This window comes from Pan paniscus, chromosome 12, assembly GCF_029289425.2.
Source record: "Pan paniscus chromosome 12, NHGRI_mPanPan1-v2.0_pri, whole genome shotgun sequence".
Classification (NCBI taxonomy): Eukaryota; Metazoa; Chordata; class Mammalia; order Primates; family Hominidae; genus Pan; species Pan paniscus.
In genome coordinates, this window is record NC_073261.2 from 123,202,536 (window position 1) to 123,226,403 (window position 23,868).

Genomic DNA, 23,868 nt, shown 5'->3' on the forward strand with positions numbered 1-23,868 from the left:
GAAATTTTCAGGTCATAGAATTGGCTTGATGATGGTAATATGTAACAAGGAGTCATCTTGTAGGAAAATACAGAATAAATAGGAAAGAAAGGAGAACAGAGCGTATGAACCGCCTGGGAGGAGGTGAGAATTTATCAGAAATGGATATGACAGACACTTAGAAGACTGTCTGGATATAGACATAAATGAAAGGGGTGAGTTGAAACTGTCAGATCGCTTTCAGCCCGGCTGTGGGAGAGATTGTGGCGGTGTCGTCAATGGTGAGGGCCTTTCTGGAGGGCGGGCAGGTCCCCCTTTGTCTGTCTTTCCCCGTCCCCTGCACCTGCTCCTCCCCAGGGTTGTCAGGTCTGTGAAGGTGGCCCCAGTCCGTTACTTAATGGGGGCACAGGACGGGAGTGGAGGGCTGAACTGGATGGCAGTGGAGGGTTGAACTGGATGGGAGTGGAGGGTTGAACTGGACGGGAGTGGAGGGCTGAACTGACGGGAGTGGAGGGTTGAACTGCACGGGATTGGAGGGCTGAACAGGACGGGAGTGGAAGGTTGAACTAGATGGGATTGGAGGGCTGAACTGTACGGGAGTGGAGGGTTGAACTGGACGGGATTGGAGGGCTGAACAGGACGGGAGTGGAAGGTTGAACTGGATGGGATTGGAGGGTTGAACTGGACGGGAGTGGAGGGCTGAACTGATGGGACTGGAGGGCTGAACTGGACGGGAGTGGAGGGTTGAACTGCACGGGATTGGAGGGCTGAACAGGACGGGAGTGGAAGGTTGAACTAGATGGGATTGGAGGGTTGAACTGGACGGGAGTGGAGGGCTGAACTGTACGGGAGTGGAGGGTTGAACTGGACGGGATTGGAGGGCTGAACAGGACGGGAGTGGAAGGTTGAACTGGATGGGATTGGAGGGTTGAACTGGACGGGAGTGGAGGGCTGAACTGATGGGACTGGAGGGCTGAACTGGACGGGAGTGGAGGGCTGAACTGGTTGGGAGTGGAGGGTTGAACTGGACGGGAGTGGAGGGTTGAACTGGACGGGAGTGGAGAGTTGAACTGGACGGGATTGGAGGGCTGAACTGGACGGGACTGGAGGGTTGAACTGGACGGGATTGGAGGGTTGGACTGGACGGGAGTGGAGGGCTGAACTGGATGGCAGTGGAGGGCTGAACTGGGCGGGAGTGGAGAGTTGAACTGGACGGGAGTGGAGGGCTGAACTGGACGGGACTGGAGGGCTGAACTGGACGGGAGTGGAGGGCTGAATTGGACGGGACTGGAGGGCTGAACTGGACAGGAGTGGAGGGCTGAATTGGACGGGACTGGAGGGCTGAATTGGACGGGAGTGGAGGGTTGAACAGGACGGGAGTGGAGGGCTGAATTGCAGGTGTCAGGATCACATAGTCTTGGTTGCTGGATGTGGAGCAGAACCATGTCTTCTGATGAGGTTGCCTGGGTGATTCTGAGAAATGCTGGGAACCCTGGACACTTTGTTCCTCAGCCCTGGCCATCTCAACTCCGATCTCGCCTGACCATCTCACTGCTGTGCCCTGGATCTCTCCAGCCTTGTGTGGCGCTCCGTGGGGTCTTGGGAAGATCATCTCTGTGGCTTCACCACTGCCTGTCCTCGTGCCTGGGTGTTTTTTCCGGCCCTTCAAATGGATCCTTTGCGTGTGAACTTGGTGACCGTGTCTGTCTTCCTATATCAGAGTCAGCAAATCACACAGTGGGGATTTTGTAACAGGAAATCTTCATTTCAAACCATGCAACAATTACTGTAAATCGGAGTTTTGAGTGATAGGGTTTTATGAGAATCTTCACTATTCAACCCAAATTATATAATTGTATAAGATTTTTAACAGTCTTCCTTTGACAGCGATTGACTCTTTGGGGTTATACTCTGTCTGTTATGGCTGGTCAGCCTGCTGTGATTCCCGGTCCTCCCAGCACCCGATGGATCCCGCCGTCTGCCAGCAGAGGGCGAAGCTTCCCAGGCGCAGAGGCCGCGCCGTATCACGTGTCGTCTATTGTGTTCATGGTGCCCGGAAACACTCAGAAGTCAGGTTGCCGGCGTCTGGCGGGATTGTGGCTGCTCCTTATCTTTGGAGTAGTCTTCCTGTGCTTGGGGAAAATTCCTAGGTTATTAGTCCCATTTCCCAATATGAAAATAAGAAATCTATTTTCCAGTTTCGCTGTGACCCGACTCTGCTGGCCTGAGCATTTGGGTGAGACTGATTCAGAGGTGGCAGCGTGAGGGGACAGTGGGGGCTGCCACTGCTGCTGTGAGTGGCGGTCGAGGTGGCAGCAGTGCCCGTGACTTCCAGGTGGTGGTCGGTCCCTGGCACGCAGCAGCCTAAGGCAGCAGCAGAGCTGTGGGGTGGCTTCCTTTGTGCTGGATGGGGGCCGCAGAGACTCCCCTGCTGGGCCATGGCCCTGGTGAGGCTCCGAGCTTGGCCCCCAGAGGCTCCACTTAGCCTGGCCCTCGGCATGGCTGGTGAGAGTGAGCTGCCTGGCACCCCTCCCCTTCCACCCAGCCCCTCACGTTGATCTCCTTTTCTGCTTAATCAGCCGGAGCCAGCTTTTGTGAATTGCAAGTAAAAGTGCAGCAAATACACGTGACGTTGGGCTGTGTAAGTCCCCAGGCTGGGGATGGTTACATAGGTGGACACGAGGGCACTGGCTGTCACCACGACTGAGTGCGGCTGTGAGCCGGTGCCACTGTCACTTTTCAGCGGTCTTCATATTTAATCTCCACAACTCTTGAGTCACAATTTCAGTTTTACAGATGAAAAAAACGGAGTCAGATTTCGTGTCCCTGCTGTGGCTGCCCAGGCCCTCCCTCCTGCTGACCTTGGCCCTGGAGCTTCTGCCCTTTTCCTCTGTTCTGTTCTCAGTATTGATCCCTCTCTGCTGCATGCCAGACGCCCTGCTGGAGCGCCCCGAGCTCAGCCATGCAGACACGGCTGGCCTGGCCTTTGGGAGCCTGTCGTCTGATGGGAAGACAGACACAAAGCAAGCAGTTCACCCAGAGTGACAGTGACAGGGTGGCGGGGGTTCCAGGATGCAGGGAGGGCTGTGGATCCGCAGCGGGCCTGGGCTTCTGGCAATGGCCACTGCAATGGGGCACAACCTCCGGTTCCGCGACATCACGTCACTGCCATCGCTGTCTTCATCCAGCCTGTCGCCATCCACCAACTGCACTCAGGATCAGCTTGCTAAAAGCCCAGCAGCAGAAGGAGAAGCAGCCAACAGAAAAGAACTGGGAGGTAAAGAAAGGAGAGTGTGGTGCTGGGAGGATGAGACAGCATGAGAAAGCCAAGGACCTGGATTTCAGAAGAGGGATTGTCTTCTAATTGCTTGAAACCGCAGTTTGCCACTCACCACACGTTTTATTTAAATTTAAATTTTAATTAATTGTTAACATTTAAATTTTTTGTAGAGACAGGGTCTTGCTGTGCTGCCCAGGCTTCACCAGAACCACAGAATATCAGGCGGTGACTCTGATCCTGTGATTCATTAGACATTGGCCCAGAGGCACCCTCGTTAAACTCAAAGCTGATTGAGTTTAGGAAATCAGGGGTTTTCTTTTTGCTGTATGCCAGGAAGTTTTCAGGTGGCTGGATCTGGAACCCCAAGTCACTGGGGGAGTATTCTATACACAGGTTTCTTGAATTCAGTTCCACTCTGGAGGTTTTCCCACTGCTGGCGTGGCCTTAGGAGCCCTGTAAAAAAGTCCTGTGAGCTTCTGCTTTATCGCATCTGGCAGTCTCTCCGCCTTCAGAGCCCTCATGGTGGTCCTGTCAAATACTAACTGATGCGCTGCTCCGCCTTCTGGCCTCCTGACCCTTGTTTTAGAAGTGAGAAGCCCAGATGTGAGTTCTAAATTTGTTTTTATTCATGTGTGTTCCTGATAGAAACACCTACCACATCTAACACCTAAGACGTTTTAAATGGTGGGTTTGAGTATCCACAGGTATCAAAGATGACTAACCATCCCTTGCCACTTGTCACTTTATTTTTATCCTACTGCGTTATTTTATCACCTTGAGACTGTATTTAATCAGTCTCTGAAATGAAAATAAGAGGTTTGAGGTGTCAAACAAATATTATAAGACCAGAAACACTTTTCTCGTTTGGTTTTGTTTTTAACACAGTTCAGGTATGTTTGGCCACCATTGTGGGTACCTGAGTAAGAACTAATTACTCAATAACGAGCCTGGCCCACTTGGAAGAAGAAAGAGCATTGTCTGACTTAGTGACCTGGCCTGGGAGACTCCTCAGTGTTCAGATGGCTGTCCCCTGGCAGGCACAGGGAGTGAAGGCCAGTTCTCCTTGGAGCGTTCTCTGACTTAGTGACCTGGCCTGGGAGACTCCTCAGTGTTCAGATGGCTGTCCCCTGGCAGGTACAGGGAGTGAAGGCCAGTTCTCCTTGGAGTCCCTGGGACCTGCCTCCATGCTTGTTGTTGTGAAGGGGTCAGAAAGAAGATGTGTGTCTGTTGCCGTCTACTGCATCTCACTTGGATCTGAGTCACTCATCCCAGAAGCTGCATCTGAAAAGCAAGGCTCATTGTGGAATCTCATGCAGACACAGAGGAACTTGCGTGCCCATGATGCTGACCTCTGCTTGTCTAAAGAAACTGTCATTTCCCAAAACATTTTTGGAACTTTTCTTTCAGAAATGCTCTAAAAGTCAGCTTCAGTGCCATCTGAGAAAATCTCTCTGCTGTGTTTTTGTAGGATACTTTTTGGCTCTCGATAATTTAGCCCTATGAATCACCTTTTTCATTCATCAGGCTGGCCTCTGAGATTTTTGACTATTTTGAGAACTTAACTGTACCCTGAAAAACAAGATTTCTCCTAATGAAGAACACACAGAAGCCTGTGCTGTCGGAATTGGCACTGTTAGGAGTTCACAGGTTCACTTGCTCACTCGCTGTTTATAACCCATGACATACATACTCTCTTGTAGAAAACATGCCTGGGCGACAGCTGGTTTACAAACGCTTTTGGACCATTAGGTATTTGTATGATCGGGACATTGGGACTTCCCAGCATCATCCAGAAAGAAGTGCATAGTGTGTACCTTCTTGTTTTTGTTTTTGGTTGATTCTTTTTTTTTTTTTCATGGAAATGGTATTGGCAAGAAGGCTGTTTGATAGGGTATTAGCGCGAAAGCCCATTTGACCCTGAAGTACAGCCTTGAGAAACGGACACATTGGAGAGGCTGTGAGGCAAAGATGTGGCCGTGGACATGCAGGTGGCATTGAGGCGAGACTGCTGGGAGCCCAGCGCAGGCTTTTTAGGGAGCAATGATGAAGGCGCTGTAAGAGCAGAGGAGGGGTGCTTGCATCCTGAAGCCGAGGCACTGACGAGAAGGAGGGGGCGGGCCTGTGTGAAGGCATTTAGATAGACCTGTGCTGGAGAGACCGGAAGCCAGCCATTCATATGTAATCACTGTCTAGGTACAGAGGAGAGTACATGTGTTACAGGGGAAACTGTCGTCTTAATGGACCAAATAGAATTTTGGAGTTTTGACATCTTAAAACTACTTTTCCATAATATAGGACATTCATTTTGCAATTGTGAAAACTGGGAGGTTAAAAGTCTTGTTTGGGATTTCGCAGGGTTGAATTATATGAAATTGCTGAAATTTGACCCTTTTTGACCTATAAGAATGGCAGTTTCATATGGTTCAAACTATTGATTTAGTGATCCAGCCACAGCTTGTCTGCACTGGAGTTTGCGCTTTGCCAGGCCAGGCTGCATACTTCACTGGGGAATCTTAGGGTCCCCGTCGAGAGGCACCTTGGAGACCAAATAATCTGACTCTTGCGTCATAAATTTGCTGAGTCTGGGCTCTGAGCACTTGAGTGACTGGCCCAGGATCACTCGACTGTGAGTGGTGGAGCCGAGACTGGGAACGAGATCCCTTTCAGTCACTGCCTAGAGAACCAAGCTTTCTACAGACTGTCAAGAGAGGGAATGCACCTTGGTGAATGACATCTTAGGGACGTATAAGATTGCATGTAAACTGCCAGGATGTCTGTCTTCCGTGATTTGGCAAAACCTAAGAAGAGCTTACATAGCTTACACGTATGGCCATAACTCAAAGTGTGTGTGTGTGTGTATGTGTGTGTGTATGTATGTGTGTGTGTTTATGTGTGTGTGTGTGTGTGAGAGAGAGAGAGAGAGAGAAAATATTTTCCTTTCTGAAATTTAAAACATACAAATGGGAATTTCAGCAAGCTATAGTGTCAAAGTCAATAGTGTGATTTGCCCATTAAAACAAAAAGCCAATCTAATCCAAGGACTCTCTTTTCCTAAGAGAAGGAGATATTCGTAACAAGGCCGCGCCCAGTCAGATCACATCCATGTGGCATCCAGCTCTCAGAATGCCATCAGCAGAGCCCCAAGCAGAGTCACCGGGACAATGAGCTGACCCAGGGCCGAGCACTGCAGGACGGGGGGCCAGGACAATGAGCTGACCCAGGGCCGAGCATGGCAGGATGGGGGGCCAGGACAATGAGCTGATCCAGGGCCAAGCACTGCAGGACAAGGGGCCAGGACAATGAGCTGACCCAGGGCGGAGCACTCCAGGACAGGGGGCAGTCCAAGGAGGCTCACGCGGAAGGCCCTGTGGGGAGACAGACACAGCGACATTCTCAGCAACAGCTAGGAGTTGTGATGAATCTTGGCTTCCTGAAGTCTAGAACTCACCCTGGTCGTCTCATTACTTTTGAAAAATGAGAACCCCCATTTTAAATGTTTGAGGCTTTTTGGCCTCATTAATAGTGCTATGGTGGGGCTTTTCTGTATCTGTGGGGCTGTTAAGCGGGAGAGGACTGGACCTTCTCTTTCTGATCCCAGGGCAAAGATCTGAGCGCAGTGAGCAGGAGCGGGGTAGGTAAGGGAGAAGTTAACGCCGAGTCAGATGATGTCCCCTGGAAGGCTGGGCTTGACGTCTGCAGCTGTCCCAGAGCTGTACGTGTCTTCTCCCAGGAAGCATTTGTGCTGACACTGGAATGCCTTCTTATGGGGGGTGAGTCTTCTGACGGTGGTTGGATAGAGTGTGGTTGGGGGTTCCTTCCCTCATGGAGAGCCCGAGCACCTTAGAGAACACGGCCCCTCTTTGGCTGCTGTCAATCCTTGTGTGGAGCATTTCTGAATACTGAGTGAGCTCTTGGTATAGCAGATCAAGAACCCACGACATCTTCTCGGGGGAGGACACTGGAATTTGCTTGTTGAGATCGCAGGACACTCAGCCAGGGGGAGGATCATTATTACAGAACCAATTTACCAACACCATCGAGATCGTAAGATCCTAGATACTATCAGGATGACTTTGGAGGCCATAACTCCCTTCTGATTAACTTTATCTCTTTCGAGGGCACGACGACAGACAAGATGGGTCCAGGGGAAGCAATAGATGTAATCTGACACTAGCAAGACTTGGATTCTCTCCCACACAACCCAGCCATCAATAAAACGGCAATATCTAGGCCAGACCAGTGGCTTTCAAATCTTGTTTTAAAGCTACCGAACCCATTTTCACAAGTGACAAGGAACCCCAATATATAAGCCTGTAATAGACATATAAATAAAACCCCGGTATGTGAAACGGGTAAGAGCGGGGCTGCAGTGGCTGAAGGAGTGGGCCGCACGAATCTCAAGCCTTTCTCTGCTAACAAGCATCTGTTAAGGGAATGAAGGGAAAATACAATAAATAGAGCAGGAAAGGTATAGCATTATCATGAGTCCCAACTGTCTGAGATGGCAGATCTTTCGGTGATGACCCCCTCTCTGACCCATAGGCTCAAAAGTGCCTGGCACATAGTAGGCACTGAGAAAGCATTTGTTGAATGTAGTGAATGAGAAAATGAACAAAGGGTTTCTCCTAAATCTCCTTAAAAAGCAAGACAAAGCTGAACCCGGGAGGCAGATCTTGCAGTGAGCTGAGATGGAGCCACTGCACTCCAGCCTGGATGACAGATCGAGACTCCATCTCAAACAAACAAACAAAAAAAGAAGCAAGACAAAGCTTTTCATGGTCTAGGAGAGGGGCCAGGAAACCACAGCCACAGCTAATTCTGGCCCACTACCTGGTTTTGTGAATAAAGTTTTATTGGCACACAGACACACTCACTTATTTCTGTAATGTCTGTGGCTGATTTTGCTCTACAGAGTAACTGCAATAAAGACTGTGTGGCCTGCAAAGCCAAAAATATTTATGACCTGGCCCTTTACAGAAAAAGGTTGCCGTCCTTTGGACTAGAATGCAAGGGAGAACCTGGCTGTTTCCCCTGGGCATGAGGCTGAACTGGGAGGTAGAACCTCGTAGCTCAACTCATCTGAAACTGGTTGAACTCTGCTGTAGAAGGGACTTTGAAAATCAGCTCAACTACAGCCCTTATTTAACTGTTAGGGCAAATGCCCACCATCTGCTGAGCCCTGTGCTTACCACTTCCCTCACCAGCGGCGTAAGATGTGAATGGCTGTCTCTGCATGCTGCAGGTGAGGCAGGTGTGGCTGAAACACTCACTTCATGCCACTCAGCCTTCTTTTATACCCCACTGAAACATCAGCCTTTCCTCGCCCCCACCCTCTTTTTTCAGTAGTCAGATTCCATCGATGCTGTCTTCACAGTGTCCCACACGCCTCTTTCTTTTGTGGTCACCAGATATAGGCTGAGCTCCTAGCATGTGCCACACGGTCCCAAATGCTGGAGCCACAAACACAATTAAGCCACCTAATCCCTGCCACCCAGGAGCCCATGGACAAAAGGAAGTGATTCTGGCACAGAGAGAAGCATGTTAACTGCCACCACCTGCCTGCCGGATGGCTGCCGGGAGAAGTAGATGGCTTCCAGGCTAGGCAGGAGAACAAGATTAGCTCTGAATTGGAAACCCCTAAGGAAACAAGTCAGAGACTCAGAGAGGCTTGGTCCTAGACAGCTGAGGTTGAAGAAAGGTCAGAGCCCTGGGTTCACATGTGAGGACAAAGATGCCCAGAGCTGGATGGGCAGTGTGTGGGTGCAGAGAGGACAAGCTGGATGGACAGTGTGTGTGCAGAGAGGGAACAATCTGTGTGTGTAGAGAGGATAGGCTGGATGGAGGGTGTGTGTGTGTAGGGAGGATGGGCTGGATGGAGTGGTGTATGTGTGTAGAGAGGATGGGCTGGATGGAGTGTGTGTGTGTGTGTATAGAGGATGGACTGGATGGAGGGTGTGTGTAGAGAGGATGGGCTGGATGGAGTGTGTGTGTGTGTATAGAGGATGGACTGGATGGAGGGTGTGTGTGTAGAGAGGGTGGGCTGGTTGGAGGGTGTGTGTGGAGAGAGGATGGGCTGGTTGGAGGGTGTGTGTGTAGAGAGAGGATGGGCTGGATGGAGGGCATGTGTGTGCAGAGAGAGGATGGGCTGGATGGAGGGCGTGTGTGTGTAGAGAGGATGGGCTGGATGGAGGGTGTCTGTGTGTGGTGAGGATGGGCTGGATGGAGGGTGTGTGTATAGAGAGGATGGGCTGGATGGAGGGTGTGTAGAGAGAGGATGGGCTAGATGGAGGGTGTGTGTGTAGAGAGGATGGGCTGTATGGAGGGTGTGTGTGTGCAAGGAGAGGATGGGCTGGATGGAGCATGTGTAAAGAGAGGTTGGGCTGGATGGAGGGTGTGTGTGTGCAGGGAGAGGATGGGCTGGATGGAGGGTGTGTGTTTGTAGAGAGGATGGGCTGGATGGAGGGTATGTGGAGAGAGGACGGGCTGGATGGAGGGTGTGTGTATGTAGAGAGGATGGGCTGGATGGAGGGTGTGTGTGTGGAGAGAGGATGGGCTGGATGGAGGGTGTGTGTGGAGAGACAATGGGCTGGATGGAGGATGTGTGTGGAGAGAGGATGGGCTGGATGGAGGGTGTATGTGTGCAGAGAGGATGGGCTGGATGGAGGGTGTGTAGAGAGAGGATGGGCGGGATGGAGGGTGTGTGTGTAGAGAGGATAGGCTGGATGGAGGGTGTGTGTGTAGAGAGGATGGACTGGATGGAGGGTGTGTGTGTGTGTGTAGAGAGGATAGGCTGGATGAAGGGTGTGTGTGTGTGTGTAGAGAGGATGGGCTGGATGGAGAGTGTGTGTGTGTAGATAGGACGCGCTGGATGGAGGGTGTGTGTGGAGAGAGGATGGGCTGGATGGAGGGTGTATGTGTGCAGAGAGGATGGGCTGGATGGAGGGTGTGTAGAGAGGATGGGCTGGATAGAGCGTGTGTAGAGAGGATGGGCTCGATGGAGGGTGTGTGTGTGTGTAGAGAGGATGGGCTGAATGGAGGGTGTGTGTGGAGAGAGGATGGGCTGGATGGAGGCCGTGTTTGTAGAGAGGATGGTCTGGATGGAGGGTGTGTGTGTAGAGTGGATGGGCTGGATGGAGGGTGTGTGTGGAGAGAGGACGGGCTGGATGGAGGGTGTGTGTGGAGAGAGGACAGGCTGGATGGAGGGTGTGTGTGTGTAGAGAGGACGAGCTATATGGAGGGTGTGTGTGTGTAGAAAGGACATGCTGGATGGAGGTTGTGCATGGAGAGAGGATGGGCTGGATGGAGGGTGTGTGTGGAAAGAGAATGGCCTGGATGGAAGGTGTATGTGTGCAGAGAGGATGGGCTGGATGGAGGGTGTGTAGAGAGAGGATGGACTGGATGGAGGGTGTGTGTGTGTGTGTAGAGAGGATGGGCTGGATGGAGGGTGTGTGTGTGTGTGTAGAGAGGATGGGCTGGATGGAGGGTGTGTGTGTGTGTGTAGAGAGGATGGGCTGGATGGCGGGTGTGTGTGTGCAGGGAGAGGATGGGCTGGATGGAGGGCATGTGTATATAGAGAGGATGGCTGGATGGAGAGGGTATGTGGAGAGAGGATGGGCTGGATGGAGGGTGTGTGTAGAGAGGATGGGCTGGATGGAGGGTGTCTGGAGAGAGGATTGGCTGAATGGAGGGTGTGTGCAGAGAGGATCGGCTGGATGGAGGGTGTGTGTGTGTAGGGAGAATGGGCTGGGTGGACGGTGTGTGTTTGGAGAGAGGATGGGCTGGATGGAGGGTGTGTGTGTGTAGAGAGGACAGGCTGTATGGAGGGTGTTTGTGTGTAGAAAGGACAGGCTGTATGGAGGGTGTGTGTGTGTAGAGAGGACGGGCTGGATGGAGGGTGTGTGTGTGGAGAGAGGATGGCCTGGATGGAGGGTGTATGTGTGCAGAGAGGATCGGCTGGATGGAGGGTGTGTGTGTGTAGAAAGGACATGCTGGATGGAGGTTGTGCATGGAGAGAGGATGGGCTGGATGGAGGGTGTGTGTGGAAAGAGAATGGCCTGGATGGAAGGTGTATGTGTGCAGAGAGGATGGGCTGGATGGAGGGTGTGTAGAGAGAGGATGGACTGGATGGAGGGTGTGTGTGTGTGTGTAGAGAGGATGGGCTGGATGGAGGGTGTGTGTGTGTGTGTAGAGAGGATGGGCTGGATGGCGGGTGTGTGTGTGCAGGGAGAGGATGGGCTGGATGGAGGGCATGTGTATATAGAGAGGATGGCTGGATGGAGAGGGTATGTGGAGAGAGGATGGGCTGGATGGAGGGTGTGTGTAGAGAGGATGGGCTGGATGGAGGGTGTCTGGAGAGAGGATTGGCTGAATGGAGGGTGTGTGCAGAGAGGATCGGCTGGATGGAGGGTGTGTGTGTGTAGGGAGAATGGGCTGGGTGGACGGTGTGTGTTTGGAGAGAGGATGGGCTGGATGGAGGGTGTGTGTGTGTAGAGAGGACAGGCTGTATGGAGGGTGTGTGTGTGGAGAGAGGATGGCCTGGATGGAGGGTGTATGTGTGCAGAGAGGATCGGCTGGATGGAGGGTGTGTGTAGAGAGGATCGGCTGGATGGAGGGTGTGTGTGTGTAGGGAGGATGGGCTGGGTGGACGGTGTGTGTTTGGAGAGAGGATGGGCTGGATGGAGGTTGTGTGTTTGGAGAGAGGATGGGCTGGATGGAGGGTGTGTGTAGAGAGGATCGGCTGGATGGAGGGTGTGTGTGTGTAGGGAGGATGGGCTGGATGGAGGGTGTGTGTTTGAACATCAGTTCAAGGGCACAGGTCAAAGCCAGGTCACGAGTCAGCTAAGCTGGTTGAAAGCAGTCACATGGTTTTAATTATTCCTCCTGTGGGATTCTCCTAATGAACAATATTACTTCTACACAATAAGATTATCATTTATGACTTTAAATGTATTTGTTAAATGGTTATACATAATTTTTTGTTTATTTATTTTGAAAAGTTCAAGAATGAAAACATTATTTGCACTTTGGATATCATCAAAGAATTGTTTAGGTTCATATTTGTTAAAGTGTTTGGAGTCTGTGGTGTTCAAATAGCCACCATTCCATTTAATTAAATTTAAGGAAGAAAAATCTTTCTTTTTGAATAATGTGTGGTTTCTGTAGCTTCACAGAACATTAAAGGACATGTTTAGACATTAATGTGTTCGGCGACAGACAAATTCAAAGTTGCCTGTGATCAAGTTGAAGATGACTTGATCATTGCCTTAAAATAATAACAGGCTGCCTGTGCGTCCTGGGGTGGATCTCACCTGCCGCATATTAAGAGAGTTTACCTGCTGCGGCCACCTGCATCCAACAGCTGTCGGGACCGTTCCTTTCCTGAAAACCCGGGAGGACTGTCACCACGTGTGTCCAGAGTGATGGGGAGAAGTGGAGCAGAGGTTAAGGGGCTGAGGTGCCCATGGGGACTGGTCCAGTCGTGGCTGATGGGCCCGTCTTTGAAGCAGGTCTTCTGTGTGCTGTTTTGTAGCCTGAACGGCTGTCTGGGTGCCAGGACCCTCCTGAGCAGTCCGGGTTCTCCCTGGGGCATGCAGCTTTGCCGTGAGAGAAAAAGCAGGCCACATCTGGTTGGTCCAGGCCCTCCCCACGCATGGACTCACAGGCTATACCAGCATTTCCCTCTGTCTTCCACCACGCCCCTCCTGAAGTCTTCCAAGGGCCTCCTGGAGGAGCCACTGACTCAGTGAAGACGCCCTTTCCTGAGCCTGCTAGGAAAGGTGTCCTGGGAACCTGGTTAGAGTGCTGCAGGCCGGCTCAAGGGGAGACCCTCATCTGTGCTAGAATGTTGCTGAGTTAAGCTCAAGTCACCGAGCAAGCCATGCCACCAGGCTATAGATTGTGGGGTGATAGTTTGTCGAGATTGTTCTGTGATGGAATGAAAGGAAACAGAGGAAGACTCGTAGGCTGGCAGAGGACTTGGGAGAATGCACATGGGTGCAGAAGAGCTCAGGCCCGGGCCAGTGTCTGCACAGAAAGGCTTCATGGGACCGGGGTAGCAGGGCTTATTTCGTTTAATGTGGAAAAGGAACGTTCTCTCTCCCTTTCTTGTTTTCTGCAAATGACAGTTTTTTTTGGACCTAGCCACTAAGGTTTATATTTAGTTTTAGTTTTTTTTTTTTTTTTCAAAACATTTTTGCTCTGTCTCATATCTCATTATTTTCAGTAACAGTTGAATTCATTATAAAGAAATCAACATTATTTTAATCTTCCACATAGTACTGGCATCATCTTGGCAGAAGTTGCCGTAATGTAGATGAGAGCTTTTTGGTGGTGGTCACCTGTTCATCACACGAGGCTGCGTGCCTTGGAGGCGGCACAGACGTCAGCATCAGACATACCTGGATTTGAGTCCCGGCTCTGGCACGGAGGCTGTATGGCCTTGGGGAGGTCTCTTAGGCTTAGACTCATTCCTCATAAAAGAGGGACAGCAGCACCTATCTGGAGATCGCTCTGGGGATTAAGGAGAGGTACTTGTGAGGTGCACAGAGCCGGCTGCCTGTGAGGTGTGGGGGGCTGTCCCCCCAACAGCGTGATGAGCATGGGGGAAGTATGTGGGCCTGTCGTGAGGTGCACGGAGCCGGCTGCCTGTGAGCTACGGGGGGCTGTCCCCCCAACAGCGTGGTGAGCATGGGGGAAGTATGTGGGCCTGTCGTGAGGTGCACGGAGCCGGCTGTCTGTGAGGTGTGGGGGGCTGTCCCCCCAACAGTGTGGTGAGCATGGGGGAAGTATCTGGGGCCTGTAGGGCTCACGGTCTTTTTTGTACGAGTATCTTATGAAGGGGCACTTGAAGATGATAAACCATTAACATAAATGATGGGTCAGCCACTTAATGGACTGGGTCCCAGTCTGGCCGTGCAGTCACCTGAGGACTTAGGGAAAGTTCCAGTGCTGCAGGCCTCACCTTGACCCAGAATATTTCCCAACAGGGCCCCAGATGTCAGTAGGTTCATTCCTGAGTGATGTTAGCATGGAGCCAGAATGGAAAACTCTTCAACCTTCCTCACAGAGCAGAGCGTGTGTGGCAGGAGGGTTCAGTGGACATAGGCTGCCATGTGGCCCCGTGGCGAGCATGTGTGCATGGTGCCCCTGGAGTGGATGGCCCAGCGGGGCCCCTGATGGCCACAGGACCAGGACACAGACAGGCTTGGGGCTGACAGCATCCAGCTGTGCCACCTGCTGTGACATTGCCATGGTCATGCGAAGGTGACCAACTAACCTTATACATAACATTGTGTTTCTCCAAGAAAATCAGGAAAACGGCACTAAGGTTGATATTTGAGAACTTTGGTTTGCTCTTTATAAAGTGATAACAATACCATGATATAAAAAGGTAATAACTTCCACGTCTATTATACAGATTAAATGAGAGAAAGGGTGGAAAGGACCTGGGTGAGTTTCTTAGCCACACTCCCTCACGGCATCACACTCCCTCACGGCATCACCCCAGAGACCACTTGAATGTGTTCCCTACTCAAGACAAATGGATGCAGACTGAATTTAAAAACCAATTTTTTAGGAGGTATGCTTTATGTTTAGATAAAACTATCTTTTAAATTATGACATTTTTATGATAATTTTGATCTATATCATAATGTATTTAACAACTAGCCATCTCTCTTAGACTCCTTTTGAAAGCAGATAGTTATGATTCTAAGTGTTCAGCACCCAGCATAGTCTAATATATGGATTCGGGTACACGGCAGAACTGTGCGTGCAGCCCTCTACGTGGATTGGGGTACACGGCAGAACTGTGCGTGCAGCCCTCTACGTGGATTGGGGTACACGGCAGAACTGTGCGTGCAGACCGCTACGTGGATTGGGGTACACGGCAGAACTGTGCGTGCAGCCTGCTACGTGGATTGGGGTACACGGCAGAACTGTGCGTGCAGCCTGCTACGTGGATTGGGGTACACGGCAGAACTGTGCGTGCAGCCCGCTACTTGGATTTGGGTACACGGCAGAACCATGTACTCTTCATATAGGATGATAGCCCACTTTGCACTGATGTGTGTCCTAATTACAACAGAATTGAATTCTTGATCTCCAGTTGTGTGTGTTGTGATGCTGGGTGTGCCTGTAGCTTCATTCTGGGTGTTCTCGCCCCACCCCCGGGCATCCCTGCTGCTGTGGGGCTGACATCCAGCCTCACATCTGAGGCATGTTCCTCGGGGTATCCTCATCAATGCCAGCCATGGGGGATTCTCTTAGGGACTTGGGCAGAAGCCAAATTTTAGACCCAGTTTACTTCCTAATCAGAAAACTGAGGGCTGGCCCGTGGAATGTGAAGAGTCCATCCCACTCTGGCCTCTTTCTCTCAGTCCTGGCCTGGCCTGGAGCACCAGGAGATAAAATAGATTCTCTGTGTTCCTCTCGCATTGCTCGGGCCGTGATGGAAGTGCTGTCTGTGTGTGCTGACACATGCAATCTGATGGCAATTAGTGCTGGTTGATTCGCGAAAGACCCAGATGACCGACGGTCCATTTCATGGGGCCTCTCCTGTCACAGCGAGTGCGCTCAGCCCCACTGAAGTGGTCAGGCATGGCTGCCTGTGCAGTGAGGAGAACGTGGTCCCTTGCTGCCACACCCCTGCCACCTGCCCCCAGCACCTTCCTCTTTAGAGAGCCATGGCGTACCCTAAATTCATGGCCAAATGAATTCTACAGATGCCCAAGTGGCAAGACCCATTACAAAGACTAAGCCTATTTTTTTAAGGAAAAATCCCTAAAGAAGTACAAGCTACAGCTGATTGCTGCTGCCACTTCTTCAGGGAGAAGATCTTTCTCTTGATTATGGCTTAGGTTCCTGGGAACCTTTGACTCCCCCAATTCCAACCCTTCCTCACCCAACCCACTGTCACATTTTAGTGGTAAAATAACATCTTTAAAAAGGACTCTTCCTTTTGTATTCTTTTGTATTTAAAAGGGGTTATGCATCTCATAATCTTTTGTGTACTTCATATAACACGTCATAATTACACATCCACCATCCTTCACTGTGCATCTTATTCTGCTCCCGGCAGCATTCTAGGCCTGGGGGCTGCATCTGGGTGAGCGAGACGAGCCACTCTCTTGTGCCACGCACTGCCCTGTATGCTGGGCCTGTAGCATCCACCAGCTACACACCTTGCCCTTGTAACCTGCAGGCTTGATGGGGGACAGACAATGCTAAGTACAAAAGAAAATATGTAACTTGTACAATGGGATAAAGGAGAAACAAGCGGCTGGGAAGGAGATGCCAGCCAGGGCTTAGCCAGGAGCTGTGGCAGGGCCCATCAGAGGGCATTGTGTGGTTCTGTGAGCGACCGTGGCAGCTGGAACTGCGGCACTCACCCTGGAGGCCGTGACAAAGGGTGTAGTGGTCGTGATGAGAGGCGTGGATCAAGGTGGGGCCAGTATCTTGTGGCCTGAGCAAGCATGTAGCACTGATGTTGTCTGTTGAGACGGGAAGCCCCGGGAAGGATAAGGCTGGGGGCCGCTGGCGTTCAGCTTTGGACACTAAGTGTGAATTGCGTATCATGTGTCTACTCGTCTGCCGAAGCCGGTGGCTGTGGGAGCCTGCGTCGGGGAGATGAGCATGGGAAATGTGAATTGGGTGCTGTTGACACACCCTACGGGATTCAATGCCCTGGGGCTCATTTTATACGTGGTGCACATAGGGAGACAGGATCACGGATGGCTCTGGGCATGCCTCGTTTACAAGCTGGGAGGGAGACCGAGGGAACCAGCACAGAAGCGGAAGGCCAGGAGGCTGGTGCAGAGTGGGGAGCAGGGCATGGCTCCCAGGATCCCGTGGTCCCTCAGTTCAGTTTTGGGTCTGCCATTGCCCTTCTCCTACAGAGGACGAGACTGTTCCTTCTGTCATTTTTGGAGGCATTTGAGAGCCAACAACATACTCTGGGTCCCTGGGTCACATGCCCCATCCTCTGTCTGGACAGAGAGAAATAAAACCCTGAGCTTGGCATTCTTTGTTTTAAAACTATAATTTGGAGGATCACCCAGAGAGAAGAGAGAGACAGCGAAATGATTGAGAAGAAAGAGACAGGAAGAGCGAGCCCTGAGAGGTCCAGGAAGCAGGCGGCAAAGAGGTTTGCCAATTAATACGGAAACGAATCCTCGCTTGTCTCCCCTCTCCCCTGAAACCGGTGGGGAGATATTAATAGAGCAGTTCTGTTGCCTAGGAAGAAAGCAAATGGGCAATTAAAACTCCAGAAAGCTGAGCAGTGCGTGAGCATCATGGATTTGAAAGCCTGCATTTTAATTGCGGGAGATACGGCCGTGCAGGCACTTGGAGGCTGCGTGCGGGGTGGGGCTCCGCTGGGGGCCTGTGGCTGCCCAGGGGGCCAGGGCTGCTGGGGCCTGTGGGCGTTGCCGAGGCCACCACCTGGCCCTCCTACCCATCCCATGCAGGAATGGCTGGTGCACCAGAATCTGGTTTCATCCCCACTCCCACTGTATCATGGCCGCTGCGTGCTGTGCGTCTGCCCTCTGTCCCAGGCTATGCGCCATCTGATGCTGCCATGTCTGACCGTGCCTGCTGAGCAGTGTTTCCTGGTCTTGGTGGAAGGTTGGGCTTGTCTCGGGATCTTCACGTTTGGCAAAGTCCAGCAGCTGCCACCCTCTGACGCCCGAGGAACTGGGAAGGCTGTTGCTTAGCAACAGATTCCAGGCCGCATCTGCCCTGTAGGGGCCACAGTGACACCCTGGTTTTGTCCTCAGAAGTGCTTTTCTTCCTGGCTTGTGTTCTTACATCATTAATAACTGTCTTTTACTCTGCCACCTGTCAGAGAAGCAAAAGAACTTTCTGGACACCCCAGCAGCCCCAGCCACGTGAGACTCATGTTCAGCTATAACGTGGTATTTCACATCACCTCCTTGTTCGCCCTGTGGTCACTTTCGAAGAACTTGGATAGTTTCAATGACAATTTCCTAAACTGCTAGAGTCCCAAAACTTGCTTTGGGTTCAGTGTTTCAATGAGGTACGAGGGTGGCCTGCATTTTGGAAGACCTCCAGGCTAGCAGAGAGGCAGGGGTTGGAAATAGCACACCTGCTTCCAGAGCAGCATCTGAAGGGTGGCAGGACAAGCATGTGCCAAGGCACCAGGCAGCAGCGGGAGACTGTGGCCCTGCCCCACCCGCTGCTCTCACCTGCCATGACGCCACTGCGTCAGGACGCCACCCCGTCAGGATGCACCCTGTGACAACCTTACCTACAGCAGGCTCGGGCCACGGGGAGGAGAGGGGAACCCTGTGAGGGGCCACGAGGAGCTCTCATGGCACTTATCCCTTAGTGCAGGCAGCCTACTCCTTACTCAGTACCCTCTGCACACGACCTTGGCCCCTCCACCGCCTGGGTATGTAGGGGCTAGAGCATGCTGAATGAGCTTTCTGGAGCATGGTGAATGAGCTTTCTGGAGCATGGTGAATGAGCTTTCTGGAGCATGGTGAATGAGCTTTCTAGAGCATAGTGAATGAGCTTTCTGGAGCATAGTGAACGAGCTTTCTAGAGCATGGTGAACGAGCTTTCTGGAGTGTGGTGAATGAGCTTTCTGGAGCATGGCCAACAAGCTTTCTGGAGCATGGTGAACAAGCTTTCTGGAGCGTGGTGAATGCGCTTTCCAGATTGTGGTGAACGAGCTTTCCGGAGCGTGGTGAACGAACTTTCTGGAGCGTGAATGAACTTTCTGGAGCATGGTGAACGTGCTTTCTGGAGCGTGGTGAATGCGCTTTCTGGATTGTGGTGAACGAGCTTTCTGGAGCGTGGTGAACAAACTTTCTGGAGTGTGTTGAACGAACTTTCTGGAGCGTGGTGAACGCGCTTTCTGGATTGTGAACGAGCTTTCCGGAGCATGGTGAACGTGCTTTCTGGATTGTGGTGAACAAGCTTTCTGGAGCGTGGTGAACGAGCTTTCTGGAGCGTGGTGAACGAGCTTTCTGGATTGTGGTGAACGAGCTTTCTGGATTGTGGTGAACGAGCTTTCTGGAGTGTGGTGAACGAGCTTTCTGGATTGTGGCGAACAAGCTTTCTGGATTGTGGTGAACGAGCTTTCTGGAGCGTGGTGAACGAACTTTCCGGAGCGTGGTGAACGAGCTTTCCGGAGCGTGGTGAACGAGCTTTGTGGAGCATGTTGAATGAGTTTTCTAGAGCGTGGTGAACGAGCTTGGTGCTGCAGCTGGGTCTAGGTGTGATGTGCTCCCCACCGCCCCCTCTGCCGGCTGGTACTCTGGTGTGTTATTGGACGGTGGCTTCAACTCTCCAAGCCTTGGTTTCCTTGTCTGTATGTGAAATTGATAGCTCCGTCTCTTGGAGCTGCTGGGAGGATGGACTCAGCACGTGGGGACGCAGGGGCTGGCTTGTTCCTCTGGGGCATTGCTGCCTGTGCTCTGCCAGCCGCTGTCTCGGGTGCTCTGCGGGGCACTCTGGACTGTGAGATCCCCTGCTCCCCTGGAGCACACTGCCTATGACATACGACAAGTGCTTATGAAAACGCTTCCAGAGTCACCTTCCAGAGTCACCAAGGTAGACACAGCCCGAAGCCTGACGCCTCAGCCTTTCCCCGTCACGGACACCAAGTGTCCCTCACCCCTCGGTCTTCCCATGTGCCCAGGACATGCCTGGTAGGATGGCCCCACCCCCGGGGGTCCTTGGCACTGCTCCTTCTGGGCCCACTCCTGGGGCTTCCTGGAATCTGGCACTTGACACCCGGAGCTGAATGGAGGCCATGTCACGGCCACACGTTTACACAGGAGCAGTTTGTGTACGCGTCATACACAGGCAGGCACGGTGACGGCAGTCGTCGAATCACCTTGGGTTTGTGAATGAGGCCAACCTATTTTTTTTTTATTAGCATAAAAACAACCTTTTGTGCTGCTCGTGGGTTCTTAGTAAGAGCTAATAGTAAGAGCTAATTCTTTCCTCCTACTCTGTGCATTTTGTTTGGGTGGTGAGAGTGGCGTAGTCATTAATAAGGCAGCAAGGCAAGCCCGTTTGTCAGTGGGAAGAGCGGGGCCTCTGGACCTGCTCCTTGTTCCTGGAGCACGAAGAGCACTAATGGGCACCCGCCGGGCACAGCCCCTGCAGCACCGAGGTTCAGCCAGCACCGCGACAGGCGCCGGCCTGGTGCAGACTCGGGAGCGCACACTTCAATGGCTGTTCCCTGGGCAACGGAGTTGCCGCCGCCAGCTGGCTCTGCCCCCAGAGCCCATCAAAGCACACACCCTGCCAGGAGCCGGCGCAGCAGCCCGTGCGGCCGTCTGTAGGCACCGATGTCGGTGCGTTGGCAGTCGGGTTTCAAGGTTAAACATGAGGGAATGAACGGGATGACTAACGAGACAGAGACCACAATCTGGGTATGTTTATGCACCAGGTGGGAGGGAGTGACGAGGGAACACAAGAAAGGAAGTGCCGGGCTCATTGAAGCTTGTGGGGCTGTGTTTTTTGTTTTTTCCACACAAAAGGCTGGAAAGACAGATTTCACCACTTGGTCTGAGGGTAAAAGCATGTTCAGTCCAGGGCAGCTGCTAGCCGTGTCCGCAGACCTGTCCATCTTCAGGCCTCTGTGCAAGCTGCACAGAGGGGCAGTGCCCCCACCTGATGGAGGCCCGGGGCTGGTGATGGTTGCCGACACCAACCCAGCAGGGAACTGACTTGGCTCTCCTGTTGGCTGGTTTGTCCTAGAATTTTCATAAACTTACTTATTTGATCTTTGCAGGGATTCCCCCTTCACTTAATGGATGCACCAACTGGCTCTCATCAGTGAGCTTTTTTTGTAGCATTGAATATAAAATTCTCATTTCCACGTACGCAGTGCCCCTTTTCAAGCGTCCTGGCATTTGAACTTGGTATTTCCACCTAACACTCAGTTCCATTCATGTGAGCCCCTCTAGTGCTTAAAAAGGGTCTCTATCATCCCGCAGAAACTTTGGTTTTAATCTCTCATTTTGTTAAAACTATTTTTTGTTTGTTTTTTCTCTCTGATCTATAGGAATTTGAAATAAACACAGTTACATTAGAAAAGATATGGAAAATTCAAATAATTTATTTCAGAATCAAGTTGCAACATAAAATTTTAATTTGGGATGGTTGGACAGGTAAAAATAAGAATATTCGGCCTATTCCACATTGTAATATAATGAATGTCAATGCTGTTTCCGCCTTGACCGTCTGAGGGGAGCTAGTTCAGATCTACTGAGCCCTTCCAGGCACGCGTTCCTGTATATGTGGGTGTTGCTCATGAGCACTGTGTGATAATAGTGACTTTTTGGAGCCGCTGACTAAATTTCCAGATTTTTCCTCAGTTTTTTCATCTCACCACTCCAATTGCTCTCTTTTATGTGCCTTTTTCCATCGTTTTGCTTTGCTTTACCTTTTCATGAAACATGTAAGTATTCCCAGGCGCCTAATCCCTGGATCTGTTTACCTTTCATAATGAAGACTTCTGACTTTTGAGAAGTGCTCACTAACTCGCCCTATGTTCTCAGGAAATGTGCACGCTCACTGGATTTCTGTAAACAAATCTCCAGCCTTCCTGGAGGGACACCGAGAAGGAGGGCAGGTCCCAGCCACCACAACCAGAGGGCACTTTTGGGCCAAGAAGAGAAATCTGACTTCCCTGTTTTTCAAGTTGTTGAGTGGATGTTTGTGTCCACTCAACTGTGTGAGCCAGACCTCGAGTACCGAAAGACCAGGGAGTGTGGTGCGCATTCCAGCCATGACGGCAAGGACAGGGTGCTGTGCCCAGGGAACATGGCTTTATGTGGATGGGGGTGGGTATGGTGCTTGGGTTCTCCTAGAGGACCACGTAGGAGACAGCACCCCAAGCTGGAGGCCAGGGACAGGGATGAGACACCAGAAGGAGGGAGATCAAGGGGAGGAAGAGCGTCCAGCAGCAGCAGCCGCACAGGCGGCTCCTGAAAATGACCACAGGAGGAGGCGCGGGTGGCACTGGCTGCTCGTGCTCAGACCTCTAACCTGGGCATGCAGCTTCTCATGTCCTGAGGCTGAGAGGAGCTGCCTCTCCTTGAGTGCCCTGGAAGGCACAGCTTTCACTGTGGCACTGGCCATGTCCCTCTGGGTGCCATCACCTCTAGGAGCCATACTGTGGAAGCCATGCCAGTGACCTCTCATGGGAGTGAAGGAAAGAGCTTCCCCTGAACAAAACAGGCCTGCTGATGTTAAAATCAGAGCGGATACTTGTAGCTGACTTAGACAAGGCAACCTCGTTTGCTTGCAGCCTTGAGCCCTTCTAGTCTGCAGGCGCGGTCAAGGTTGTGAGCGAGTTGGCCAGAGCCCCTCTTCCCCTGGAGCAGGTTAGATTCAAGTTGGGGGAGACAAGCAGAGAGGCGGGGCCAGTCTTCCCAGGGCCACTCACCCGCGGCCCATCCTGTTCCTCATGCCAGGGTGCGGCTCGTGTGAAGCCTGAGATGCTGCCTCGAGGCACCTGGAGGATGGGAACGAGGCCGGGCGAGGAGTTGGGAGACCGGGTCCGAGTTCCTCTGTGTGCGTGAGGGAGCGTGGAGCCTCCTTAAGGTTTTGCCGACTTGTCTGTAGCTGTGGGTAACCACCACGGTGCTTTGCAACCTGTGAGGCTCTGGAACTCAGGTTTAAAGGGGCTAAGCAGGGCGGTCAGTGTGGAAGGAAGAGTGTTTTGGAATTACTGCTGCATCTCCCCTTTTTTCTCACAGTTAAAGAATCGGAAAGGCATAAACCACAACACATCCCTTTCCTCTTCTAAGGTGATTACAAGAAAATGGTGAACCAGAATGGGCTCCATAGAAATCATACAAATACGTAAAAATAGAAAGACAAATAGTAACATTTATTTTTCTTTTCTCCGTCCTTACAAAAAGCTACTTGCAAAACTGCAGCTGGTAGGCTCCAGGCTGCGCTGTGGTGACTAGTAAGAGGATGAGGTCCTGTTACTTCTTTTTAGCCAGAGACGTGGATATAAGTGAGAGGTGTTTGATTCCAGTGAATCGTTTGGCATGTGATGGAACGCACCTAAACTTCCCGGGTTGTGTATAACTTCGCATCATGGTGTTGGTTCACCTCACGGCTCTGCGCATTGGGTCAGCGGAGCAGCCTCCTGCAGTTGCACAGATGAGCAGGCCGCTGTCCCGACCCTCGTGCCTGGGCGTTCACCATTCCATACCTTCTTTAAACTCGCTTCTGTTGAGTGTCTACCTTATCTCTTAGGCTGCATGATATGTGCATTCATTTCCATCTCATTTAATATTTTAAAAATCCCCAGAAGAGAAGCATTGGTATCTGTCTACATTTTGCAGCTGGGGAGACTGAGGCTTAGGGATTGTAAGTGACACCTTGCCCAGGATCCCAGGCAGCAGGCCACAAGCGGGGATTCCGACCTTGCCTGGTATGATGTCCATTTGGCCCTGCTTCCCTGTATCCTACGCTACCTCGCTGGGCTCAAGGTGACAGACTATTCCGACCTCTTCCCAGTATTTACTGACAAATATGTTTTTACAGATAAATTGATTGAATATTTTTATAAGAGTGTTTTTGATATTCCAGTGTGGGAAAAAATATTGGAAACT

At 51.6% G+C, this 23,868-nt stretch overlaps 1 protein-coding gene across 7 annotated transcripts in view; it reads left to right on the plus strand.

The window, feature by feature from the left end:
• Positions 1-23,868, plus strand: part of EIPR1 (EARP complex and GARP complex interacting protein 1) — a 176,672-nt gene that overhangs the window by 65,849 nt on the left and 86,955 nt on the right. Inside the window, exon 1 of one of the 7 annotated variants that reach the window (XM_014343737.5) lies at positions 13,629-13,785. The exons of 4 other annotated variants lie outside the window; for them this stretch is intronic. In XM_014343737.5, coding sequence (XP_014199223.1) covers positions 13,692-13,785 — 94 coding nt within the window. In that variant the 5' untranslated portion in view covers positions 13,629-13,691. Of the gene's footprint in view, positions 1-13,628; positions 13,786-20,646; positions 20,665-23,868 lie in introns of those variants that run through there. 2 more of the 7 variants (XM_055108311.2, XM_034952530.3) reach the window with 2 other exon arrangements.